This window comes from Semicossyphus pulcher, unplaced genomic scaffold (genome assembly GCF_022749685.1).
Source record: "Semicossyphus pulcher isolate SPU_LCO1_2020_fin unplaced genomic scaffold, fSemPul1.0.p SCAF_4, whole genome shotgun sequence".
NCBI lineage: Eukaryota > Metazoa > Chordata > Actinopteri > Labriformes > Labridae > Semicossyphus > Semicossyphus pulcher.
The window spans coordinates 2,468,216-2,492,831 of record NW_027211715.1 but is presented as its reverse complement, the minus strand read 5'-3'; the positions used below and the strand labels follow the sequence as shown (position 1 = coordinate 2,492,831).

Here is a 24,616-nt window from a genome sequence, read left to right as displayed (position 1 = left end):
ATATAAGAATTAAATAATTATAATGCAGTCAATAAAATCTAGACCAATATAAAATACAGCAAAAGTTGGATGAAGTTTCTGGCTGCAAGGAAGCTATACTCTAATTAGAAAGAGCAGATACACTTCACACTTCAGGCAACAAAATATAGTAACAGAATAAAATACAGTTTCTGAGAGCGTAAACATTACTTCTGCTCATTTTTGGAACTCTGGAACTGCACAAATAAGTGTGCAAAAAATTGTAATAGGACTGATATGTGTTTCTGAGATGCTGAGTCGCAGAAAACAAAGTGTTATCCACATAAAACGGCCAATCTACAAGGTCCCAGAACTGAACCCTGGGGAACACCTTTGTTGATTGTGTAAATTGATTTAAGCCCTAAAAATATTGAAATGTGGATGAGTTCAGAGAGAATATGCTGTATTTAAATCACATATGTAACTGTCTGTAGTGCTCACATTCACTCACATTATGGTCACATGGAAAAACAGAGGCTTTCCAATACTGGTTAAATTTCCTAATAACGGCCACATAAACAAATGAGAATGTGTGGGATCTGTAGATTTCCTTTATTGGTTGCGTACCTCAGAGTTACTGTCAGACCATGAGAACTCGTTTGGTCGTCTTGGAGCTATTTGTATGTTGTGTCCCTCTCCATTTCTCCAGAAAAGCTGTTTCCCAAAAGTCTGACTCATTGGCATACAAGAGAGTTAGCAGGAAGGTCTTGTATGTTTACAGCAATCAGTTTACATGTTTAAGATTGAATTAGGGTGACTGTTTACTGATGTTTGTGTAGCTCTTAACTCTGGATTTAACTAGAAGAAAAAGTATGTTTGTCTTTGAGTGGTTTTAGTTGGTATGCTGATGCAGAGTTACTCATACAAGAAGATAATATTTGTCCCTGACACTTGTCGTAACACCTTCTTCTTATCAAACACGGTCCACGCTCTGAGCATCACCATCTGGCTCTTGGGGTCATTGAGAAAAAGAATCAGGTCAAATCTCAACCTGCTGCTGACACATTTACACCAACACACTGTCAGCGAGGTGTCGGCTAAAAACTAGATCAATACATGTCAGAGACAAGTGTTTACTGGTGAGTGACTGAATCACTGTGTGGAGGTAAGGAGGACATCTGGCACTCATTGCTGGCTTATGTAAATGTCCCAGTTTGGAGCAGATGAAGTCACACGTCTGCAGTTTACAACCAAAACTGCAATAAAGAGATTAATATTTAACACTGAAGGAATATTTTGTGGTGATTTAGCCTGAAACTAAAGATCGAGTCAGTCCTTGTGCTTCACTCTGCTTGGCACAGACTTAGTGGCATATTTAATGTGCGTACTTATGTTATGAAATGTTTTTTAAACGTCTTTAAGGGACTGTCGACGGAGAAAGGGCTCGTAATGACACAGCTGGTTCTTGGCATATGTATGTCCAGTGACTGGAAGTTACTGGGCCGTAGTCTCTCAGAGGAATTTGCAAAGAATTCACATCAGACGTCTATTTTTAGAGCACAGATACAATAATAAGGGTTATTTTAGTCTTTTTCTTTGCGACTGCCACCAAAATAGGCATGAGTAAGGACTAAAGGACGTGTAACGAGGTTTTATCTGGCATAACAGGATGAAAATAGAGTCTTTTGTATACAGTATGTTGCTTATTTCTGTGCAGCTGAGGTGGAAATGAGGGTTGATAGCGTAATCTCCGCCCACTGATGTGTGTAATGCCTCTTCTTGTTTATCTAACCGGTCTGTTTTTGCTCTTTTCAGGTTGTTTCAGGTCGTCTACACGGCTTTAAAACCATATACAGTGAGACAAATCAGGTTAAGATGAGAAAGACAGCTGGAATTTAAAAAGTTAGGGGCTGGACTGGAGGTTGCACAAATTAAATTAAGATAAAGCCATTATTAAGCTATAAATAAACCGGGATTTAAAACAACAGATTTGGCTTTTTTAATGTGAAGAAGAAGGGAGAAAATGGATTGAATAAAACACTGTTGCTCCTGGTTCATGGTAATCTTAATAATGTGACCTTAAAGGACTTTTAGAGTGATTTTACTGTTAAGCACATTTTTCCATTGTTTTAATAAAACCATAATAGTCTTTGCTGTAGTCATGGTGCTCTCCCATCTTCTCGATCGTTTGGTGTAAGGTGTTTATAAAACTCACTACAGCTGTCTTAAGTCAGTCTTTTTTTCTGCGTCTTGACGTTCCAAGAAATCGACCGTATTTTTCTTTCTTAAGATTCTTTTTTGGGCCATTTGTGTCTTTATTAATAGGACAGTTGAAGAGAGACAGGGAACATGGGGAGCAGAGAGTGGGGGCTGACATGGAGCAAAGGACCGAGGGCGGGAGTTGAGCCTGCGGCAGCTGCAACAGGGACTGTAGCCTCTGTATATGGGAAGCCTGCTCTACTCACTGAGCTAAACAAGCACCCCAAAATCAAACATATTTAATGTTACCTGAAGTCTTATGTCATGGTTCGTGCAAATAGTGAAGTTCAATGATGTGAAGACTGTCAATCAATCAATATTTGCACTCTGACCAGCCCTGAGGACGAAGCAGAAAACGACTAATGGTGTTGGCGTGTCAACGGATAGCTAAAAGTATTGTGAGCTTCGGCTAAACAGGGACAGTCAGATGTCTACTTGCAGTAGGAAGGATTCCTCTTTTTTTCTGGGCTTTTGCCGTTCTTGATAGGACAGTGGATCGAGTCAGAAATATGGGAAGAGCGAGTGGGGGTGACATGCAGCACAGGGGCGAGGGTCCGAGTCGAAACCGGGGCTGCTGCGTCGAGGACTGAGCCTCTGTACGTGGGACGAACAATTTAACTGCTGAGCTAAACCAGAACCCCAAGGAAGGATTACTCCTGACACGGGATGTAACTTTTATCTTCGTTTACTGATGAAGATGGCTACATTGACAAACACAGCCTACGGGACGCTCTAATGGCTGTAAAAACTATGGCAACTTACTCACTTGCAGTGGCAAGGTAACATTAAGGTAACAATAAAGGGTTTATACTGTAATTAATTCATTTGACTGACATACTAAATAACATACGGTGTAAAAAATGATAGCACCATCACTACAGTTTTAAGTAACATGCTAGCGGCTTGCTAACTCATAGCGCTAACTAGCCTCAACAACCCCAGATAAGGCTACACACACAAGGACAACTGAGGCCAAAAACAGCTTCTATTTCTGCTTTATTATTTGTTTTTCTTCTTGTACATCTCCACCGGAAAAACCCACAAAAAAATGCCAAAAAATGTCATCATGCTCTAGTTTAGTTTTTTAATTAGTGACCTGCAAGATACCCAGTCTTTGCAAAACAAAAATAGCTATCTTCTTTCTACATAAAGAGGCTGCAGTCATTTGGAAGTCTTTGTTTCCCGGAACTGGCCTTGTACAGAAATAAAAACTGACACACATTGCCTGATTATTGTTCACAAACACTGTCCTTGACTTCTGTTACCTCACATAACTGACACATTTCATATCGTCAGTTTCTGGGAAGAAGCTGAAGGTCTCCGAACTGCACTGATAACCAGGACACTTTGACTCATTGTTTTACAACACAGTTGTGTGTTTTGTGCGTTTGTGCGTGAGTGTGAGTTGATCCTGTACACCCCGCTCTCTGTGGGAGACAAAGTGCTTCTGAGAAGCCGCTGGGATCTTTCCATAGAAACAGAATGAGTGGATAGTATCGTGTACAAGACCACCTGATGGGTTTTACTGTGGTTTCATTTCATAATCTTACAACGAATTAATGGAAAGAAGACAAACACCTCCATCACCCCTCGCCTTGTTTTGCCTCTGATGGTGCTAGGCAAGGTTTGACCACCGGAAAATCACACTGGGAAACCCTGTGATCAACACAGTGGGGGGTTCTGGAAATATTGTTATGTATGGCTCAACCAATAATAAAAAAAATGAAATAATGATCAAAAACGTCTTCATATTATGTCAGCTTTAACACCTGAAAAGTACATCTCAATCATGTAAGAGTGCCTACAAACCAAAAAAACAAACAAAATCAAGTGAGCTAAGTCTAAACAGGTCGCTAAAGGTAATGGATTAATCAGATTGATTAAATAAAAGTATTGGATAAATGGTTTAAATTGTTATCTAAAATAATTAATAAATAGTCTAAATACTTGGCTGAAGCAAATGGGTAAGCGGTTTAAATAGTGAGCTATAGTAGTTAAAGGTTGAAATAGTTAGCTGATTTGTTGGACAAATTAGTTTAATAAACCTGTTAGCTAGGCTATTGATTAGTTAAAAATGATTTAGACAGTTGGCCAAAACGAATGTGTAAAAGGTTGAAATAGTTTGCTAAAACTATTGGGTAAACAGTTTAGGTAGTTAGATAAACATTTGGAAGAGCTAGCTAAAACTAATGTAGCCTACAACAGTTGAAATATGCTAGTTAGCCAGAACTAATGGAAACAGGGTAAAAATTGTTTGTTAGTTAGTTAAAGTAATGGCTGAATGGCTTAAATAGTTAGCTTAAACTAAATGATAAATGATTGAAAAAGCTAGCTACAAGTAAAAATGTAGTAAAACTAATCACTAATTTTTTTGTTAAGCGATGGATAAATAGTAAAAAGAGCAGAAACTAATGGATAATAGCTGAAATAGTTAGCTTAAAGTACGTTTAAAATGGTTGCAATAGTTAGATAAAACTAACATTTGAAAAAGTTTCCTTATAGATACATTTTACAACAGTTAGCTAAAATGTATGGATAACACCTTAGATAAAAGCTCGAATAAACGGTTGTAACAGCTAGCTAAAATGTATTGATGAAAGGTTGAAATATTGTGATAACGGCTAAATGGTTGAACTAGCTGGCTGATGTTATTGCTAACGAATGTTAGCTTCAACTACAATTGATACATAACTGTGGCAGTGCTAGTGTTTTATAGTTGGATGTTACATTTAGACATGGCTATGCACATTACTAACTAACAAACAAGATATTACAACTCTTTACATAATTAATTATTGATGAGTCGTTCATGTAGTTTATAAGTTTACACATTCTAACAATAGGTTTTTCCCCATCAACACACTGCTGGTTTTCAGTTTATGTGGGAGAGCTAATGATGCAAATGATTATAATAATTATGGATAATTAAAATAATTGTGAATCGAGGGAGTCCTTCGCTAAGTGGAGGGTGATGACGTAAATACAACACTGAGACAACAGTGGAGGCATGGTTTCCTGTGCATGCTGTTACCATGAGCAGGATGGCTGAAGCAGTAAAAGTAAAATGTTCTCCTGTGTTTCCTCGAAGGATTCAGCCTCAGAGAGCAGGCAGAGAGCTGAACGAGGGGAGAGAGAAGGGAAACAGTATCAACACAGAGCGAAGACTGTGGCAGACTGCTGGCAGCTGCTGTCATTCCTCTCCTCGGGGATTAGCTGAGGTTTCAGGGTGACTGAGAGGACACAAAGCTGATAGCTGCTGAGTTGGACATGTTGTCTAATTTTCTGTGAAAACCAAAATAAACATTTCTTTTTGACTAAGATATGTTCTGGAAAGACTTTCGAGGTGTCAAGTTGTCGTGATAATTATTTCCTCTCTTCAGTCTAGGAACAACTGTGGTATAATGCTCCTCGGGGAACATCCCCGTTTTTAGTTTAGATTGAAGATTTGCAAAAACCTCAAAATGCTAAAGTCACGATGCTAACATGCAAATGCTAAGCAGGTTTAGCACTCATCACAAAAGACAGGTGAGGCTGAGGGGTATGCCATTAGTTTTGAAGGTATTTAAGTTATCACAATTCATACTTACAGTTACTTCATCTCCTTTTTCATTATCATTAAATTATGATTTTGACTATCTAAGGAACATGAATTTGTGCACAAAATTAAATTGCATCCAACCATCCAAAAAGTTTCTGTGATATTTCACTCATGTACATGTACTCATGTAAAGATGGACGACGCATCTCCACCTCAAATCAAATCACTTCTCGTTGTTAGAAAGTGAAGAAAAGTTAAATGACTGTAGTGTTAGTGTTAGTTACGTCTCCTCTCGTCGTTCCTCCTCTACTCTGCTACTCGGGAACAGAACGCTGCAGGAGCCCCATTTGTCAACAGAGCTGTCAATCATGAGGCCACACCCCCTTTTTATAGCATCAAATAAGTAATTAAAAGTAAACTTGTCTGAACACTTGGACATAAATCAGCATGATAAGAACTAACTATAATGACAGAAACCATGTTTGAGAAAAATGTATTTGACGTGTATTTTGATTTTATAGTTTGACTCATGTCCCATCTGTTAACATGGAGGAGGAGGGCTTTATGACCTATACTGCAGCCAGTCAGCAGGGGGCGATAGAGAGGGTTTGGACTCACTTTCAGGGAGCTGTGATGTCCTCCATCTTTTTAAACAGGATACGGTTTCACCCAACACCACAAAACTTAATGTCACTGCAGCACTAGAGGTCATTGGGACACATCCTCTGTGGAATGTTTGCACAAAAATGAAGCAATTTATTTAGTAATTGTTGTGATATTCCATCAGATAAGTAAAAGTTTGACCTGCTGGTGGATCTTTTAGGTTTTTACCCTTCAGGTCCATACATGTTTGTAATAGTTTTCATGGTAAAGAGTTGTTTCAGACTGACCAGTTGACATAGTCGTCCTTTGCATGACTAGAAACGGAGAGGAAGCCATTGTTTCTAAGCATGTTGTGTTCAGGCTTTATCTTCCTGTTCTTTAAATAACAGAAGCAGTGGAATAAACACAAAACACTCCAGTGCGTTAGTTGATAGTCATTTTATTGAACAGAAGACAAAAACTCAAAATGAGTGTGTTAGACTGTGGTTCTTCATGTTAAAGCATTGAAGCTCATCACTAATAAAGTGCACTTTCAGTTTTTACAGCCAGTTCATCTCCTCTTTCCCTCCCACCTGCTGCAGGACTTGCACCTGAGCTCTACAGGTAGATCTCTATCAGAGTTAGATATATAAGACCAAGTGCAACGTCTGAGCGTCCCAGTGAGGGAGAGTGCATAAGTGTTAATGGAAGATCGGCGCGTTAAAAGTCTCCTTCATGTCCCCCCCCGGTCTAAGATGTCTTAGACTGTTCCTGCTACTGTTTACATCCTGGCTCAGTTAAACCCAGTAAAATTAACAATATGAGAGATGTGATTGATTATGTAATTAAGTGATTGTAAAATAACAGGGTTTCATTAATGATCAGCTAAAATCTTTTCTTTACATTTTAAGATCTTCGCTTTAAAAAAATATTTTTCCTATTTCCAGAAGTGTTTTTCTACATAATATATATGTACAGTTGTATCTTTACAAAGAAAATAATGTTCTGTTAAAGACCGCTGCGAGGTCAGTATCGACTCCAGTTTGGCACGTTTTCCTCGTCACGTCCCCCAGTAACAAACTGAAGGGAAAAACAGCAGAAACAAATGCATCCAGCAGCCACGTTAAATTCTGCCTCTCCTGAACAGACACACACTGAGCTAACAAATTCATCCTATAACTACCTTACTTTAATGAGATGTGTTTGAAATGGTAATTCCTGTAATGTGCAGCAAATAGGAATGTCGTTCACATGAAAACAAGTTGTTGGATGTCGCACGAAACTACAGGACGCTGCCAAATAACCTGGGACGTGAGCCTAAGAGAAAAACACCTACAGTACAAGGGATGCTGTGTGATAGACACTGAAAACTGTTTGACACACACTGTTTACATCATCAACGTCAGAGACAAACCAAAATAAAGAAGCTGTAGTTTAAAAAAAAAGACAATGTAAGATTACAAAATAAGACGGGTGAAAATCGTAGTCGATAAGATCCCAGCAGGAAGTAAAGGAGAGGCTTTTACTTTGAAATCAGGAGCATAAAAATCACAACAAACACATCACTGGGAAAAGATCAGAAACACATCTACTGCTAACATTTAAATGTACTTCATATGAGTCTCACATTGGATAACTTCACCTCTTATTGCACTCGTTTTCAGGGGCTTCTGAGCTGTGTCTCGTGTTAATCTTTTTATCAAACATGCAAACTAATGAATTAAACGGATAAAAGACAAATTGTATTAGTCGTCTTATCAGGTTGTGTATTCTATACACCATGCCCTTCACAGTAAGAGCTCCGATAACAGAGTCTTAAAGGGGAATTACAGTATTTTCAAACCTCGGCCATATATGTTTGTTTTTTGAGATATTTTGGGGTCTAAATGATCATCGGGTAAAAATGTAGATTGCTTCATCTGGCAGCCGTGAAACAGACTCAGAGAGTCTGACATCACAACAGAAAGGATCCCTACAGAGGCTGACCTTTCAGTTCAAGAGTAAGACGCTTTCTTGAACTAGAAACAGCCGTTCGATCGCTCTCTCTAAAGCCACCAGACTCCACTGAGAAAAACAGTAACTTTACATCAAAGAACACAGGAGTTGTTTCTCTACTGCTTCTTTGATCGGTTCGTTTTTTTTGTGCTATTTAGTGTTGCAAAAATATTGTGTTAGATTCATACAAATAATTTCATTTCTTTCATTGGGTACATTTGCCCACAAAGGTTACTTTGCAGCCGTTGGAGCTTTTTCATGGCTGCAGGCTGCAGAAACCTACTGGAGCAATTTAAACACTTTTTGTAGCTTTACTGTCGACAAGGTTAGTTGTTGTTTTTATATATTTTTAATATATATTTATATCTGTGTACACAGTAGTTTAATGTTTGTTGTTGTGCTGAGATGTATTCCTGTTTTACGTGTACGTCTATTTCTGTGTCTGTGCTAGGCCTGCACGATATGAGGTAAATCTGCGATTAACATTGCTCAAGATAGTGATGACGATATGTGACACCAGCATGAAAAAGTAGAGATAGTTCATGTGGATCGACACGTTTCTTTATAAAACAAATACAAATAGACTCGTGGGCTGCAGGCGCCTTCCGTTCACGGTATAGCCTACTAGCTGTCATTTCTTACACTGTTCAAATGTGTGTTTTAGCAGTGTGATCAGCCCGTGACGGTATCTTTTTGAAACGAAAGCTTGCTGTATCCTACTTCCTGTAGGCACACACAACCTTACGCCATGCATGCTCTGCAGGTGAAGCTGTCAAAAGTAAACACTCTGGCAATGGTTGGTTTGTGGCAACAGCGTTAACCAGGTGCCGCTGATAGTCCGAGTGCACACCCTCACATGGTGGAGCGTCTGCCTCGATCATCTGATGAAGAGCTGCACTAATGTGATATCAGACTTTTTCCGTAGATTAATCATGAAAATGAGAAACTGTTTTTGTTTTGCACCCAGCAACAATAAAGTAGCAAGTTGACGTGTTTTAGTTAATTTGCATCACTATGGCAGGTCCTGTGATGTGACTATTGCACGTCCTGTGATGTGACTTTTGCACATGCACACATCGTAATTGCGATTGTAATACAATTTATCATGCAGCCCAACTATGGTTGTCCATATATCCAGGGCTCCCTCTGATAATGCTCACATGTGACGTGAATACATGGTGCGTGTATGTAAAGTATATTTTTTTTATTCATCCCGATAAATGCGTTATTTTGCCATGTGTTTATCGCACATGCTCATATCGCCATGACAATGAAATTGCGATTTATCGTGCAGCCCTAGTCTGTTCTGTGAGAGCATTAAAAACCGGAGTCAAATTCCTCGTATGTAAACAAATATCTGATTTGTTTCTGATTTAGACCCCAAAATATGTCAATATAAGGCCTTAGTTTAAAAAAACTGGAATGAGCCTTTAACCTCTCAAAGAGCCTCATTACACACGCCTTCATTATTAGTCTGGATTACAAATAACAGTAATAAATACGTGAGGTTCAATAAATAGGGTTTTTCCTATCGGTATAAGAAAATATAAAGGTTGAAGCTGATTTAAAAGGAGATCCTTCAGACAGCACATTTTCCTTTCTCGTGTAGTGTTCGAGCATTTGGTAAAGTGGGACTTAGTGTTTCTCACATGTGGATAACATGAGCGTCACAGAAGATGGACAGAAGCTAACAGTGGGACAGAAGAACCTCTATACAGTTTCAGGTAGTTTTCTCTTCAATGGATGCTCAGGTATTGCTTCAAAACTACACAGAATCTGTCTATGAGTAATATACAGTGTTTGTCTCCAAATCCATTCACCTCTCATGCATCCACCAGGGACAGGGACACATGAAACAGGACAGTGATGGGAAGATAGCCCTAATGAAAGGAATTATAAGGGTGTGACACAGCATGGAAGTAGACCTTATATACATAGAAATGATATAGTACAACAGTCTGTATGTGCACCAGACTCACAGAGAATCACCAGGAGTGCAGACTCCTCCTTTCTGTCATGCTGTGGAGCATTTTTGCTTTTGTTTTAAAGTGCAGTCCAGATGCAGGTGACTAAAAGGCAAGAAGCAAATTACAGAGAGAGATGAAAGACAGGTAAACCCAGAGGTCGGAGGATTGGCACATACGTCAGAGAGACTTCAGGAATGGGAGCAGGATGAGATGAAAAATGGCAGGAGTCTGGGTCTGTCAGGCTGCAGGTAAAAAATAAAAAAGGATTCATCTTATTCAGTCTCCTCCTGTGTCACTGATCCGGCTCAGTCACTCCCTGGACTGGTAGAAGAGGATGTATCCCGACTCAGAGTTCTTGGAGATGTCTGAGGTAAGCCCATAAAACTCCTCGATGGCCTGGGCGTCGATTTTCTGCACAACACAAGAGAGACGCTGAGTGAGAAGATGTTTACTGATGATACAAACAGATGATTGAGGGGACACAGAGCACATTAACAGGCTGAGACGCAGAGTGACGCACCTCCACGATGTCGTCATCAAACAGCAGCCAGAAGCCGTGACTCTTCACGATGGTGATGTAATGACCTCTGTTTGGGCCGCTGAGGAGACACAGACAGACAGTGAGCGAGACGGTGCAGACGGTAAATAACCACACAGGGAGCTGCAGCTGAAAGCTTGTATACAACATAAAGGCAAAGTTTTTCACACTGTCACTGTTAATAAACTGCATTTTGTAAGTCAACATTTGATGTAAAGACTAGTACCGTTAGTGCTGCGATTAAAACACGTAATGTAATTAATTACAGGCTTTATAATTAATCACCCCCAACACACCTGCACCTCTGCACACAGCTGCTAGCCCCGCCCCCTCTTTCTGTCTGTCTCTCTGTCTGCTATGCTGACTGTCGTCATCAGCAGGTTTCACAGCACGTGAGCCGCGTGTGCACGAGGGATGTTATTAATGACGTAGTGTCTAAGTGAACGATCACCACCTTTTACAAGCTTTAAAACGACGACAGATTTAGGTTTATTTTAAAAGGAAATGACCGCTGCTCAATAAATGAGTTTACAGGAGGGACGCACCAGAGGACGTCTGTGTGTGTGTGTGTGTCTGTGTGGGTAAAGGAAGGGGAGAGAGCGAGGGCAGATTATCCACTTATTGATCTCACATGGATAAAATTATAAAGAAATTAAAGCCAGGTAAGGTGTCATGTGTTTCCATCATGTTTTCTGTACACGGTTGTTTAATCAGGGACGTGACAACTTGCCAGAACATTTACATGTTTTAAGTTCATTATAATTTCACAATGTGTGCAACCGGTGCAGACCAAAATGCCCCAAAATGTGCGACATAGCGCTGAGATAAGTTTATCTTTTAACTAATTATTTCGGAAGTATAGAGAGCAGATTTTGTTCCTAATAAAGTCTCTTAGTGCCGTTCTTGCTTTAGAGACATTCAAACACAGTTAATTTTGGCAGCTATTTTAGATTTAATCTCAGTTTTAAGACGAAAATGTGCTGATTAGTTTTAGTCACATTTTAGTCATTTTTACCCTGTATAGTTTTAGTCGACGAAAGTCAAAACATTTTAGTCATTACTTTTAGTTCAAACGTTTTTAAACTAATTAAATTATTTCCTGACGACGTTCTCCACGGGTCGACGAGGTTGTCTGTGTTTATGGAAACTTCTGGAACGTAACGATACACATGTAAAGCCACAGAACGAAGCCGTGCAGCAACAGTTACACATGCTGCACATTCCTCTGTTACCTTATTTGCAGCAGCAGTGTTGGTTTTTTAGCGTAAACACTTTTTATATTCATCATCACTTCTCACTGAAACAGTCTGACTGAAGCAGACAGCCGATGATCGCGTCAAATGAGGCGTAAAGCGCTCCTCTTTCTCTGAGCACGCTCAGAGCCTGAAGCAGAGAGTCTGAGTTAACAGAGAAAGTTCACGACCACCTTCGTCATGCTCGTTATCTCTGGTGCTCGAGGCTTTGTCGAGCCAGCTTACTTAGAGAAAGCCTGGGTATGTTGAACTTGCTTCGTAGTGCAGCCCTCCGGACATCCTTACCTGTATGGCTGGGTCTGGTTCATCTGCACACGCCCATCAACACTTCAACCAGTTACAGGAATGCATTGCTTGTATTCTGACGGACAGGTTAGACGCACCGTGGGGGAAAATATGGATCTTAGTCCCGTCTTGTCGCATTGATGAAAACAAAACATACGTGTCGTCTGAGTTTTTATTATCAATGATTTTAGCTCGTCAACGTCTCGTCTTCGCCACGGAAAGATAACATTTACTGTCATCATTTTTGAGCAGCGTCCATCTGTGCCTCAATAATGTTCCTCTGTCAGTAATCGAATCAAACCGCCCAGTATTAGATAATCCTTTGCAATCGGCCCACTAAGGTCCACGAGGTTGGATGGATGTCAGTTTGAACGGGAGGACGACCAGAGCAAATAAAACATGAGATTGGAGATCTGTCCTGTTCCCAGACGAGCAGCTCTGACTTCTAAGAAAAGAGGAGGTTCTGCCAACCTCATAACTAATTAGATTTTCTTTTGATCAGTTAAAAAAAACGACCGCTCTGTAATGGATCTGGATTTAAATCGTTTAGCCTGTATATTCTGATTAAAGTGTTTGTGTAGAGCAGTTTGAGTCTGTTTGGGCGTTTAAATCAATTAAAATCAGAACAGCAGGCCTCGTACTTCATAGTTAAGTCCTACCACGGACTAATTATTAAATATTAAAACACGACTGGCTTCCAAACGAGCTGTGATGTCGTGTTTTAGCATCCTGCAATCTCATTTATCCCTCCATGACTCATCATATTGAGGTCTTTTATTCTGGGCTGTCATCATTACCTGCCACAGTGCACCACCACAGCCACTAGATCATACATGCGATCTAGGTTAACTGCATCCCCTGACGTGTTGAACAGCCGGAGCTCGAGCGGGAAAACCACTCGATAGGAGAGCTTGGTGTAGCGGTGCAGCTGCTCCATGTACTTAAACCTCTTCAGGTGGAGTGCCAGGATCATGGGAAGCTTCTTCACACGCATCCTGCAGAGACACACACACACACGCACACACACACACATACACACACACGCTCTGTTAAGAACAGTGTTCATGCACGACAACATCACAGTGGTTTTAAGTTCTCTACTGACCGCTTCTGTGCTTCCTGCTTGCTGCAGCACGTCTCACAGTAGTATTTGTATTCACTGCACAGAGTCTCTGTGTTGCTGAAGTCCCTGGAGGAGAGGGAGAGCCACAGGAGGCTTAGTCATTCAATCTGTCTCAGACCAGAGAGAACGTAGTCTACTGTCAGCCTGTTTGCCGTGACTGAGCGTGTAATACATCCATCCTACCTGAGACAGTGTGTTATTGATGTGTTCTGCTCCACATCCACAGAAAGATCCAGGAAATCCTCATCTTTGCTGCTCACCTGTCAGAGAGGGAGAGACATGGACATCATTTCCTTTGACAGTCAGTGGGGATAAGCCCGGCCCCGCCCACACCTTTACACACACAAACACACTCAGTCTTTGAACTGCCTATTACACTGAGCAGCTTTTGTCTCAGCACAGAGCAGCCTTGGTGTTGTTCAGGGCAACCCGTCCCACTCCTCGCCCTCCAACTGTGAGGACAAAGCCTCTGCCAGCCCTGACGTAAAGTGGGTGGCCGGAGCCCACCGGGAGAGCTCACTGAATCTGCATCTCTCAGCATCTCTGCGAAAGGATAATCCCTTTTTCAGACTCATTCAGGAGAGATCGGTGATTCACGGTGATTCAGGGTGACACAGGGACTGTCAGGGACGAGGACAGGCAACAACAGGAGATAAACTGCGCCCTCTAGTAGAACTCAATAGGCAAATGAGGCGGAGAATCTCACCGTTTCACAGTTGAGGCAGCGCGTCTCATTGGTCAGGGTGCCCTGGAAGATGTCGTGGACCCATGTGGGCTCCGTCTTGTTCTCCGTCTCGGTCTCCGTGGTGACAGCGGTGCCGTTGTTCTTCAGGCGTCCGTTCTGCTTCTCCTGCTTCTTCTCCTCCTGCAGGATGTCAGCCACCGTGTTCAGCAGGTAGTTGAGGAACTCGTGGGCATCCTGCTGCATGTAGTTGTCGAACAGATCTGGAGAGCGAAGCAGAGATAATTAAAAGGGGGTATTAAGTTAACATAATTATATTAGAGGCCTACATTATAATCAGTAAAGCAATTTATGTATTCTAAGCTTCTGAACTTTGTGTAAAAATATGGCACGAATCACAGCTTTCCTCACAAGACAGCACAACAAACAGCTCGCCTTGCTTTGCCCAAATCTAAGAAAAATCAGTTAACAACTCCAGGGCTAAATAACAAGTTATATTTACTTGGTTTTGTACATTTGTCAATCATGAGGCCACACCCCCTTTTTATAGCATCAAATAACTAATTAAAAATAAACTTGTTAGAAAAATGAACACTTGGACATAAATCAGCATGATAAGAACTAACTATAATGACAGAAACCATGTTTGAGAAAAATGTATTTGACGTGTATTTTGATTTTATAGTTTGACTCATGTCCCATCTGTTAACATGGAGGAGGCGGGCTTTATGACCTATACTGCAGCCAGTCAGCAGGGGGCGATAGAGAGGGTTTGGCTTCACTTTTAGGAGGCTGTCATGTCGGCCATCTTTTTATACAGTCTGTGCTTCAGACCGACACAAGAAGCTGTTCTGCTGCAGCCTGAGCCCACCTGAGGGCTCCAACACGTCAAGGACACAAGGTAAAGGTGTGTTTTGGGTAGAGGAAGGGGCGGGACGTCAATACTGCAGCTCCACCAGATGATCTCTACTGCACACACTCTGGATACAGATGAGTAAGATGGCAGCGCCCGCTCCGGGGGGGTTTAGGCTGCACTTGTACAAGGGAAGGTGGAGATGGATCGTCCATCTATATTAGGGGTGGGAACCCTGCTCCTGGAGGGCTCCCTTCCTGCATGTTTTAGGTTTCTCCGCACTCTAACACACCTGATTTAGATGATCTGCTCGTTATCAACCAACTGAAGCGTCTCAGGGGATTGGTAACGAGCAAAACATTCGAACCATCTCCACCTCCCTGTGTACAAGTGCAGCCTAAACCCCCCCGGAGTTAATCTGGCACATTTGAAGGAAAGCTGTTTTTGATGCCATGTATTTTTTTAAACAAAGCTACGTTGGGGCCGGGCGCTGGATGACCTCTGTGCTCCTGGATTTACTGAATAAGTTATAAAAAGTGTTTATTGAGATATATTTAATGCTGAAATTAAAACAAATACAAGTTGTTATACTCAACATGACAGTCAGGAAACAGTGTCATCCTAAGGTAGCACAGACAATCACAGAAACATCTGTAATAACCTGGTTATTCTGTCCTTGTATTGAAACAAATACTGATTTATTGACCCTGAAAATCTAATCCCTCCCCTATAATCCGGGGAGTTCTGTTTTGGCTTGTCAGGCTCAGGTGTAATTAATAACACTGATGACTGCTGGCTGACTGAACATCATTACTGTGATTAGTTAAACCTGTGCTGTTCCTGCTATGAGGAACTTCTGCTGAGAACAGGTCTGTGAGTGAAAGGTGAGATGTGGGGAATCGAGGAGGAGGAGGAGGAGGGGGAGGAGGAGGAGGAGGAGAGGGGGGAGACAGCTGACCAAAGCTGGGACCGAACAGAGATCTCATTGTTCATTCACATAAAGAGCTTCCTCAATATGGACAGCAGAGAACAGGCAGCCTCTCTGTCAGCTCCTCTCTCTGAACGACCTTACCACCAGCATGCACCTGCCCTTCACTGCAAATATTCAGACTGTATTAAAGCCAACACGGCTGCAGACACACAGCACAGGAACTCTGCACTGCGACTGTTCATGAACATGTCTGTGGAGACGTGCACTCGACAAAGATGAAGAAGAAACAGCCTCCAAGTAAAACTGCTTTCTCATGTAATCTAACTCGGAATGAAGAGAAAAGCACAGGTGTAACTAATAATTCATCACTGATGGCTCCGTTTTGTTCACATATCCCAGTAAGTCATACCAGTAATGACTGACTGGAATGCATACCTCAATTGTATTATTAATTCCACCTGTTTTTGTCTGCTATGACATGCCGAACTTCTCTCTGCTCTGTGGAACCCTCTGGGTTCATCATAATTCTGCACTGAAGCCTGTGATGTTTGTAAGCCCAGGATGTGACGATAACGCTCTTGCAGAATAGTATCAGGAGGGTTCTTTTAGTGATAATATGCATGTAGGGAGGCACCTCCTGTCTAAAACAAGACAAATGAAAGCCACATTAAACATTATCTTATATGTTATTGGCTTAGAGCTGGCAAAGCACGAAAAAGTGTGAAGTCTGTTTTTGCAAAACCAACATGAAGTCGTAGTTTCATGTAGCAAAGGACATATTGAAAACTGTAAGGACATATACTTCGTGCTTGGCCTTGCATTCAAGTACACAACCGGCTGCGTCATGAACGTAATCGTTCACATACTTGTCTCTGCACAACACTGGAGGATACCTCTAGAGGGCGCACCAGAGAGCTCAGGCCGTATGCAACTACTGTATGTGCAGGATGTAAACAACAGACATGGAGACACTTGAGGAGGTTACTGTGATGTTCATTCTGAATTCTCAGTGGTCCACTGACTGACCGGTGGACAGAACACACTGTCTGCACCGTCCCTGCTCCGTCTCTCCAACATGTTCCTCCGTGCACGGACGTAATATCCCCTCTGCCTCTACACTGCCCCTACTGCTCATGTGCAGACTGCAGCTTGCGTTCTTGTAGCATTCATTTTTGAGGACGTGCACAGCCAACGCTCCAAACAGATATAGCCATCAAGTGCACTCGAACACATAGTTAAAGGAAGTATATCTCCAGCTTAACACACAGGTAGTGAAAGGGGAGGAGAACTCTGAAACAGACTATGCTGCACCACATGTGTCAATCAGTTTCCAAAGCCTGTTTTGTGCTCCTACCTCAGTGCAGTTTGGTGTCAATGAAAGTCCAAACTCTCCCTCCTCATTTTAAGTTTCACCATAAACACCACCATGTTTCCCTCCACAGCTGCCACACAAAATGTTTACATTATGAGCAGGCGTGGATCTCTGTCAACCAGGAGGAGTAGCCTCTCACCGTTCTCCTTCCGTAGCCGTGAGATGAACTTCTTGGGCGGGATGACGCCCACTTTCTTCTTCTGGGTGGCGATGGAGTGGAAGAGGTCAGCCAGGCATGTGAGCAGGTTCTCCTTCTTCTTCTGCTGGGCTTTATAAGCCAGAACGTTCTCCCGGAAGGGCCGGCAGAAGTACAGAGCCTGGAGCACCGAGTTACAGTAACATGTGTTTCCAAACTGAGGGGGGAGAAGACAGAGGACACACAGAGAGGATCATTCTTTTAGATTATCAGTGAAATTAGCAGCTTGAGAAATACAGATGGATTGTGTAAACAGTGCATCAAAGGTGTTGAGTAATATGTGTGTTTATGTAAATGCCATATTAAATAAACAGACTGTCCCTGTAATGGACAACAGATTCCCAAACAACACTGTCACCTTCACCGTCCAGAAGAGGACATGACTCACGGGAGTCCTGCAGCGGTTTGTTTTGAAAGACAACACCAGTGTTTTTTGACCTTTGTTATTGTGTGAGAGGATTAGGACATACTCACATTGACCAATCCAAAGTAGTGTTCATTGATTGGAAATTGCTCCGGGCCGATGTCTTTCTCCAGAGCAGAGGCATTGGTGCCCTGAGAGAGAAAGAGACACAACGTGAGACATGAGAACATGCAAATCTAACACCACATTTATTATAGTGTGTGTGTGTACTTAAAAGAAAGCCTCATTTGTTTAGTTTAATCTTTGTATATGTAACCAAATTAATATGGAAATGCTGTATAGTCAATGAGCATCAGCAGGCTACTGAAGATTTAAAGGGGTATTCCAATATTTTTAGACCTGGGCCTTACTTTTACATGTTTTGGGGTCTAAATGGCTGCAATGTTATCCCTGGTGGCAATTCATATACATCCACTAAAAGTTCCAGATTTTGCCTTTGGCGGGCTCAAGCTGTAATTAAGTGTCTGAGAACAAAGAGAGAGACGAGAGAGACGAGATAGAGACCTGTTAAAGTAAGAACATCTTCTAAAAAACAGCCCTAACATAACTCCCTTTATAGCCACCAGACTCCATTCACAAAACTAACCATTTAAAACAGCAAAGTCACGCAGTAACACAAACAAACTAACCGACTGAGGCAGCGGTAGACAACTAGCAGCAACCAGCAGCTCCTGTGTTCTGTGAGGTAAAAATCACTGTTTTTGTCAATGGAGTTTGGTGTCCTGGAAGAGAGTGATGTAACGGCTGTTTCTGGTTTAAAAAAAAGCACAGGTCTATCTCTGTAATGTTGTCAGACATATTTAATGACAATTTGAGCCTCTATGTGGCAAAATTAAGAACTTTTATTGGACGCATTCGCAGCCCTAACAGCCTGTTTCCTTTGCTGCAGGTTCAAACAATCTTCTGGAACAATACAAACAAACTTTTTCATCTGTTGTCATTTAGACCCCAAGAATGTCAAAATATGACCCAGGCTATGATTCCCTTTCAAGCTGTAGCTTCGAGATAAACCATACTTGAAGGCCTCTCTGTCAGACAGTTTAATTGATTAAATTATCATTTTCATAGTATCACAGACTGTTGCAGCTCGTCTCAGGGGCCTTTTCCTGACAGGAAAACAAACTGCCTGTCAAAGTAGGAAAACGATATGGTTTAAATAGGCAGAGCCATGTCAAAAGTCAGCAGCAGTTTGCACCTGATTGCTAAAACGGACTACTTATCTCCTGTCAGGGCCTTTTCACCTGTCAGAGCTCCAAGCTTTCCAAATGAACCACAGCTTTGTTGAACTCTGACAGAGGACAATTTAGTTTGGGGAAGCCTTCGACTTCCAATGACTGACTTCCGATGTCATTTCTCTCTGCCAAAGCAGAAGGTTAATACACAAACTGATTCTTTCCATGAGGGAAATGTTTAACTGGTTTAAATTCTACAAAACTGGAGGGGAATATAGTGAAGACTCAGTGAAAATGTCCCACTGGTGGGCCTTGAAGTGAAATTTATATGAATCATTTGTGTGAGGAAAGAAAGAATACATCCGAGCAAACTCTGCCGACACCTGACGCCACATTCTGACATTTGAGCTCTTTGTATAAACGGCAGCTTGGGGCATCTTTTATTTAAAAGGAATTCAGGCTTTATCCTCGACTGTGTCAAAGGGAACAAAGCAGGAGCGTTGGCAGAGCAGACGCTGCAAAGAGTCCTACGCCGCTCATAACCTGCTTTATTAGACATCATTGTTTGCTGCGGTGGATACCTCTTTGTCACACGTATGTATAAAGTCATGTTATATAAGAGGTTTGAAGTGAAGATCCTTGACCAACATTTTGCAAATAATAAAGAATAATTCCATCTCGTGTATGAAGCTGCCAGGTCTTACTGATTGTGTATGTTTATGAGCAAAGTGTGTCAAGGCTACACTGATTGTCTCAGAGCTCCATTTGTCTGCAGACTCAAACTTGACAGGTCGTAAAGTCTATTAAACTCATCACAAGTATCTCTTTGCTTTGTCCTTGGCTTTTTGCATGTACGCACTCATGTATCTGCAGAAAAAATAAAACGAGTAACAGAAGGTTTCGTTCTACACACAGCGAGAGAGAAACACTTCACTTTGACTATTCTTCTCATCATCGTCATTTTGCATCAATAGAACAAAAAATTTATCTATTCTGATGATCGTTTACTCAAATCATGAATGTTTAAAGAAAAAAAGGAGCTTCAATGTCAATATTTTATGTTTTTTAAGTTTTGTAATGATAGTAAAATGAACATATTCTCATTATGGACTATAAATAGGGAGAAAAATAATCCGTTTGAAGACTTTATCTCAGACTTTGAGAAGCAATTTCAAAGCAAAAACACCAAACTAATCTGGCTCCACCAAAGCTGTTCGATATGGTGAAACATATTTTGTGATATGATAGAAAAATTAATATTCATATTATGCTCTCGTTTATTTGGCTGTGTAGCCCACTTTTAAGGGAATAGTCTTCTGGAGCCGAGTGCACCAGCTGGGCGTACGCATGGTCGTAACCTCACATCCGACTTAGAGCTGCACGGACGGACTTTAAATTACGCCCTGTGCACCAGTTAGTCTTAAGCCCTGTTTGTGTTGCACCCGGGCATATCTTTTACGCCTATGATGGAGCAGGCGTAAGTTTAGAAAGTCAGTCTGGTATCCAAGGTAATATAAACGATAAAAGAACGGTCACAAAAACTTTAAAGGAAATCACAACGGCAGCGCGTCTTGTTTACAGAGGGATCAGTGAAAGGGCGTTAAGACGAGAAAGAGTCATCCGTGACCGGACCAACACGCTGGACACTTATTCTGAAAGCGAGCTGATGGAAAGGTTTCGTTTCGGCAGGCAAGCCCTTTTTGAGTTAATTGAAGAGCTCTCCCCACAACTCCAGCATGAGTCAGACAGAAGCGCAGCGCTGTCCCCCGCCCTGCAGGTGCTAATTGCGCTCAGGTTTTATGCCAATGGGGCCTTTCAAAACACCGTGGGGGACATGATAAATGTACATCGGACAACAGCATGCCGGGTCATAAGAAGAGTGTCATTTGTCATTGTTGTACTACTCTTTGTACATCAGCCATAACCCAACAGAAACACACATTCTCCAACCCTTTCCCCAACAACTGCAGTTGACAACACCAGACTGGGAAACGTGGACCACTTCAAATATCTCAGCAGCATCCTTTGCTCCACAGCTGACACTAACGATGAAATACACCACCGGCTCAGCTGTGCCAGTGACCTCCAGGCCAGGACCAAAGTCCTGGTCTACAAGGCAGTTGTGATGCTCACCCTACAGGGTCAGAAACCTGGACCACGTACAGCAGGCAAAGGAGGCACATCACTATAACACCAGCATCCTGGCTGAAGCCAACATCCCCACCATCACTGCCACCATTGCCCAACACCAGCTGAGATGGACCTGACATGTCATCCGTACGCCTGACTCTCACCTCCCAAAGCAAGTCCTCTACTCCAAGCTGCTCACAGGACAACGTGCCACGGGAGGCCAAAAGAAAAGGTATTAGGACAACATCAAGATGAACAGCAAAAAGTGCCACATAGACCTCAAACCACAGCAACCACGAGGGCATCTTGGAGGTAACTTGTCTGTGAACGTGCTGTACTATATAGCAATGACCTCTACTGCACTGCAGAAGAAATACAGAGAGAGAGATCCTCCACCAAAAAGGCCCAAACTACACCAAACCACACCACTGCTCACCCCTGCCCACACTAAATATGCGGCTCCAGAATCGGCCTCTTCACCCACCTGAAGACCTACAAGTACCAAGAAGGAAGACAGTCATACTCGACCCAGAGTGACCGCCGATGACTCTGTGTTCTTTAGCATGGAACGGATGAAATGCAGGAGAATTAACCCTCTGATTTCAGATTTTCATGACATTTTTTAGATGATTCATTTCTACAATGAATCAATGAAAAAATATATCCTGATCTCATGTTTTGCGACTTGGTCGAGCCTTATTTCCCTACATTTAACATACAACAGGAAGCATTCATTGATCTATCAAGAAATATTCAGTATATTAACAAAAAATAATTTGTATTTACAGCTGCAAAAATATTCATTTTAATATCGTGATTTAACCGTTTCATTCAGCCCTTACTTAATGTTTTACAACAGCACACTGACTATTACAAGCTGTGTACAAGGACTGTTTTTATCAACTGTTAACACACCAACTACTTAAACTTGTCTTGCTGTTACACCTGGTTAGGAGCTCTATCTTAACCAATAAATAACTAAAACTCTCAGTATAAACATGTACAGCTCTCTTCTGCACGGGATGTGAAGTGTAATAACTCGGTGTATCAACAATGCACCCAGCATCCCCCAGAGGTGGCAGACACTGCAGGCTGTTACACATTACAATCCAGTCTACATAATGGGAAAGCCAATGTCTCTGTGGTGCTTGCAGCCCTCTGCAGCAGCAGATTATGCAATCACAACAAGCTGTCACAGGCAGCGCGCGGCTTCATTCACCTGTCAATCACCGGTGACAGCTGTACAAAGTGGATATTATGTCGAGTCTCAGGCTGCAGCACTTAAAGTCAACGCTGATAAGAAGGAGCTGTGCGTAAAGCTGAACGGAACATTTACAGCTCTGTTTGGGATGCAGGCCTGTTTTAGCACTCAGACCTGATAGTAAGGACCAAATTCAGAGTGCATCCTTATTATAAAGAGCCTCCCCCCGTGCACAGCGTGTGAGGGTGCAGGGGGGAGGCGACTCACCCATGAACATCACTACACACCAGCTCTAACACAGAGGCTGCAGGCAAATCGATAGAAACACACACAACCGGCTTCATACTCACCATATTACAAATGGAGGCGATGTTTCTGACAGTCATTTAGTTTACAGTGTCCCCCTCGCCGCCATCTTTAATAAATAAACATGATTTCAGAGGAAGGCGACGCTGAGAAATGAAGTTAAATCGCAGCCGCGGCTGGAGGCCACACTGCAACCCCCCAGCGTCAGACAGCAGGCGGAGAGAACCGGAGCAGCATGCAGCCAGCGCGGAGCCGAGAGTCCGGCCGCCCTCAGCAGCGTCCACACGGCCGCATCCCCGCACACATCCCCGAAACACCGCCGCTGGAAGCCGTCAATGCATGCGGGGACGGCGGGCAGATGAAGTTACAGGCAGCAGGTTGTTAGCAACGACCAGGAAACAAGCGTGATGTGTGAGGAAGCAGATAAACCCCGCCCACACGAGGCGAACTCCGTAGTTGACTGGTCCAGATTTATTTCTTTTAAATGACAGGCCGAAGCAACCAATCAGAGTCCTGCTTGATTAAGCTTAGGTGAGCTGCAGCCAATCAACGTCAAATATTTGACACACTGGTGGTTGGGAGTTGTAGTTCAGATCTCGGATGCGTTTAAAGAGATTTTGTAGGCTTAATGTAAATCTATGTTGTAAAGCAGCATTCGCAAATAATGCGCTGTAAAGCTTTAAATTAATCATTCAATTAATTGATTACATGATGAAAATAGTGACAAAAATAATAACAATTTAGAAATGAACTATTTAATCAATAAATTCATTTAATTTAAAAGATCTAAAACTGTATTTGTACCGCACATTTCATACAAGAAACGAAGCTCAACGAACCTTAAAGAACTGAACCTAAAAAACGAGGATAGAGTGCCACCATAGTAATAAAATGTAAAGTAAATATTCAAACTGATAATAATTGGAAAAAATAAGAAAAAACATTTGCATAGAATTGTGTATAAAAAGTGTATAAAATGTCTATACTGATTTTTTTTTTTTTTTATCCAATCAAATATCAAAACACCAAAAACTTTCAACTCACAATGATTAAAAAATCCCAAATAAATCAGCAAATCAGCAACCACCCGCATTCATGCGACAAATAGCTAAAACGAGTGTTTCTAAAAGTGGGGTTCAGGTACTGCCAGGGGTTTGAGGGGGTTCAGGTGATTCCCAGCTATTTCTTTTCACTATTTTTCCATCCATAAGAATCATAATAACAGTGTGTCACTGTTTTGTTCATGGCACTTTCTAATAAAACATCTCAGAAACAGAATCAACTTTATTGGCCAGGTATGTACACATACAAGGAATTTAACTCCAGTTTAACTTTGCTGTATACAAGCATTAAACATTAAATATTACAATACAAACTACAAGCCTGCTTTAGACAAAATACAACGGGCAAAATATCCTTGAAGATGGGCAAAATCTCATTTATTGTGAGTCTGTGGTCTAATTCGTGTCAGTTTAGGGGTCCTTATAGAATAGCTGGTTTAAACCATTCAGCTATTAAAGTTGCTACCAATCACATTTGTGTAAATTTATACAACCAAAAATAAATTAACAGATTTGTTGTGAAGAAAAAAACCCCACTTATTTCAGTTAAAGGAGCACTTCATCAGTTCCTCAAGCTTTGCCAATGCACGAAGAAAGCAGATTCAAAAGACAGTTTACAAAAGCAAACATTAACATTAATGCAGCAGACCCTATTATGAGCCAAGCTCCAAAAACCCTGGATCCTACACTTCCCATAATGCAACACCTTGTATTTCATTAGAACGTCCCCATCTGTTTTTATATTAAAAAAATTATTTTTCAGCTTTTTATGTCTTATTTTTTCTAGAGA

At 41.7% G+C, this 24,616-nt stretch overlaps 1 protein-coding gene across 1 annotated transcript; it reads right to left on the bottom strand.

Moving 5' to 3' along the window:
- Positions 1–6,781: 6,781 nt before the first annotated feature.
- On the bottom strand, positions 6,782–22,972 carry usp46 (ubiquitin specific peptidase 46). Its single transcript, XM_069680378.1, has 9 exons — positions 22,810–22,972; positions 18,007–18,087; positions 17,476–17,689; positions 14,205–14,443; positions 13,682–13,758; positions 13,481–13,564; positions 13,173–13,370; positions 10,820–10,898; positions 6,782–10,710 (listed from the first exon to the last, which is right to left on the bottom strand). The coding sequence occupies exons 1-9, from the start codon at positions 22,843–22,845 to the stop codon at positions 10,609–10,611; spliced, it is 1,110 nt and encodes a 369-aa protein (XP_069536479.1). The 5' UTR covers positions 22,846–22,972; the 3' UTR covers positions 6,782–10,608.
- Positions 22,973–24,616: the final 1,644 nt, after the last annotated feature.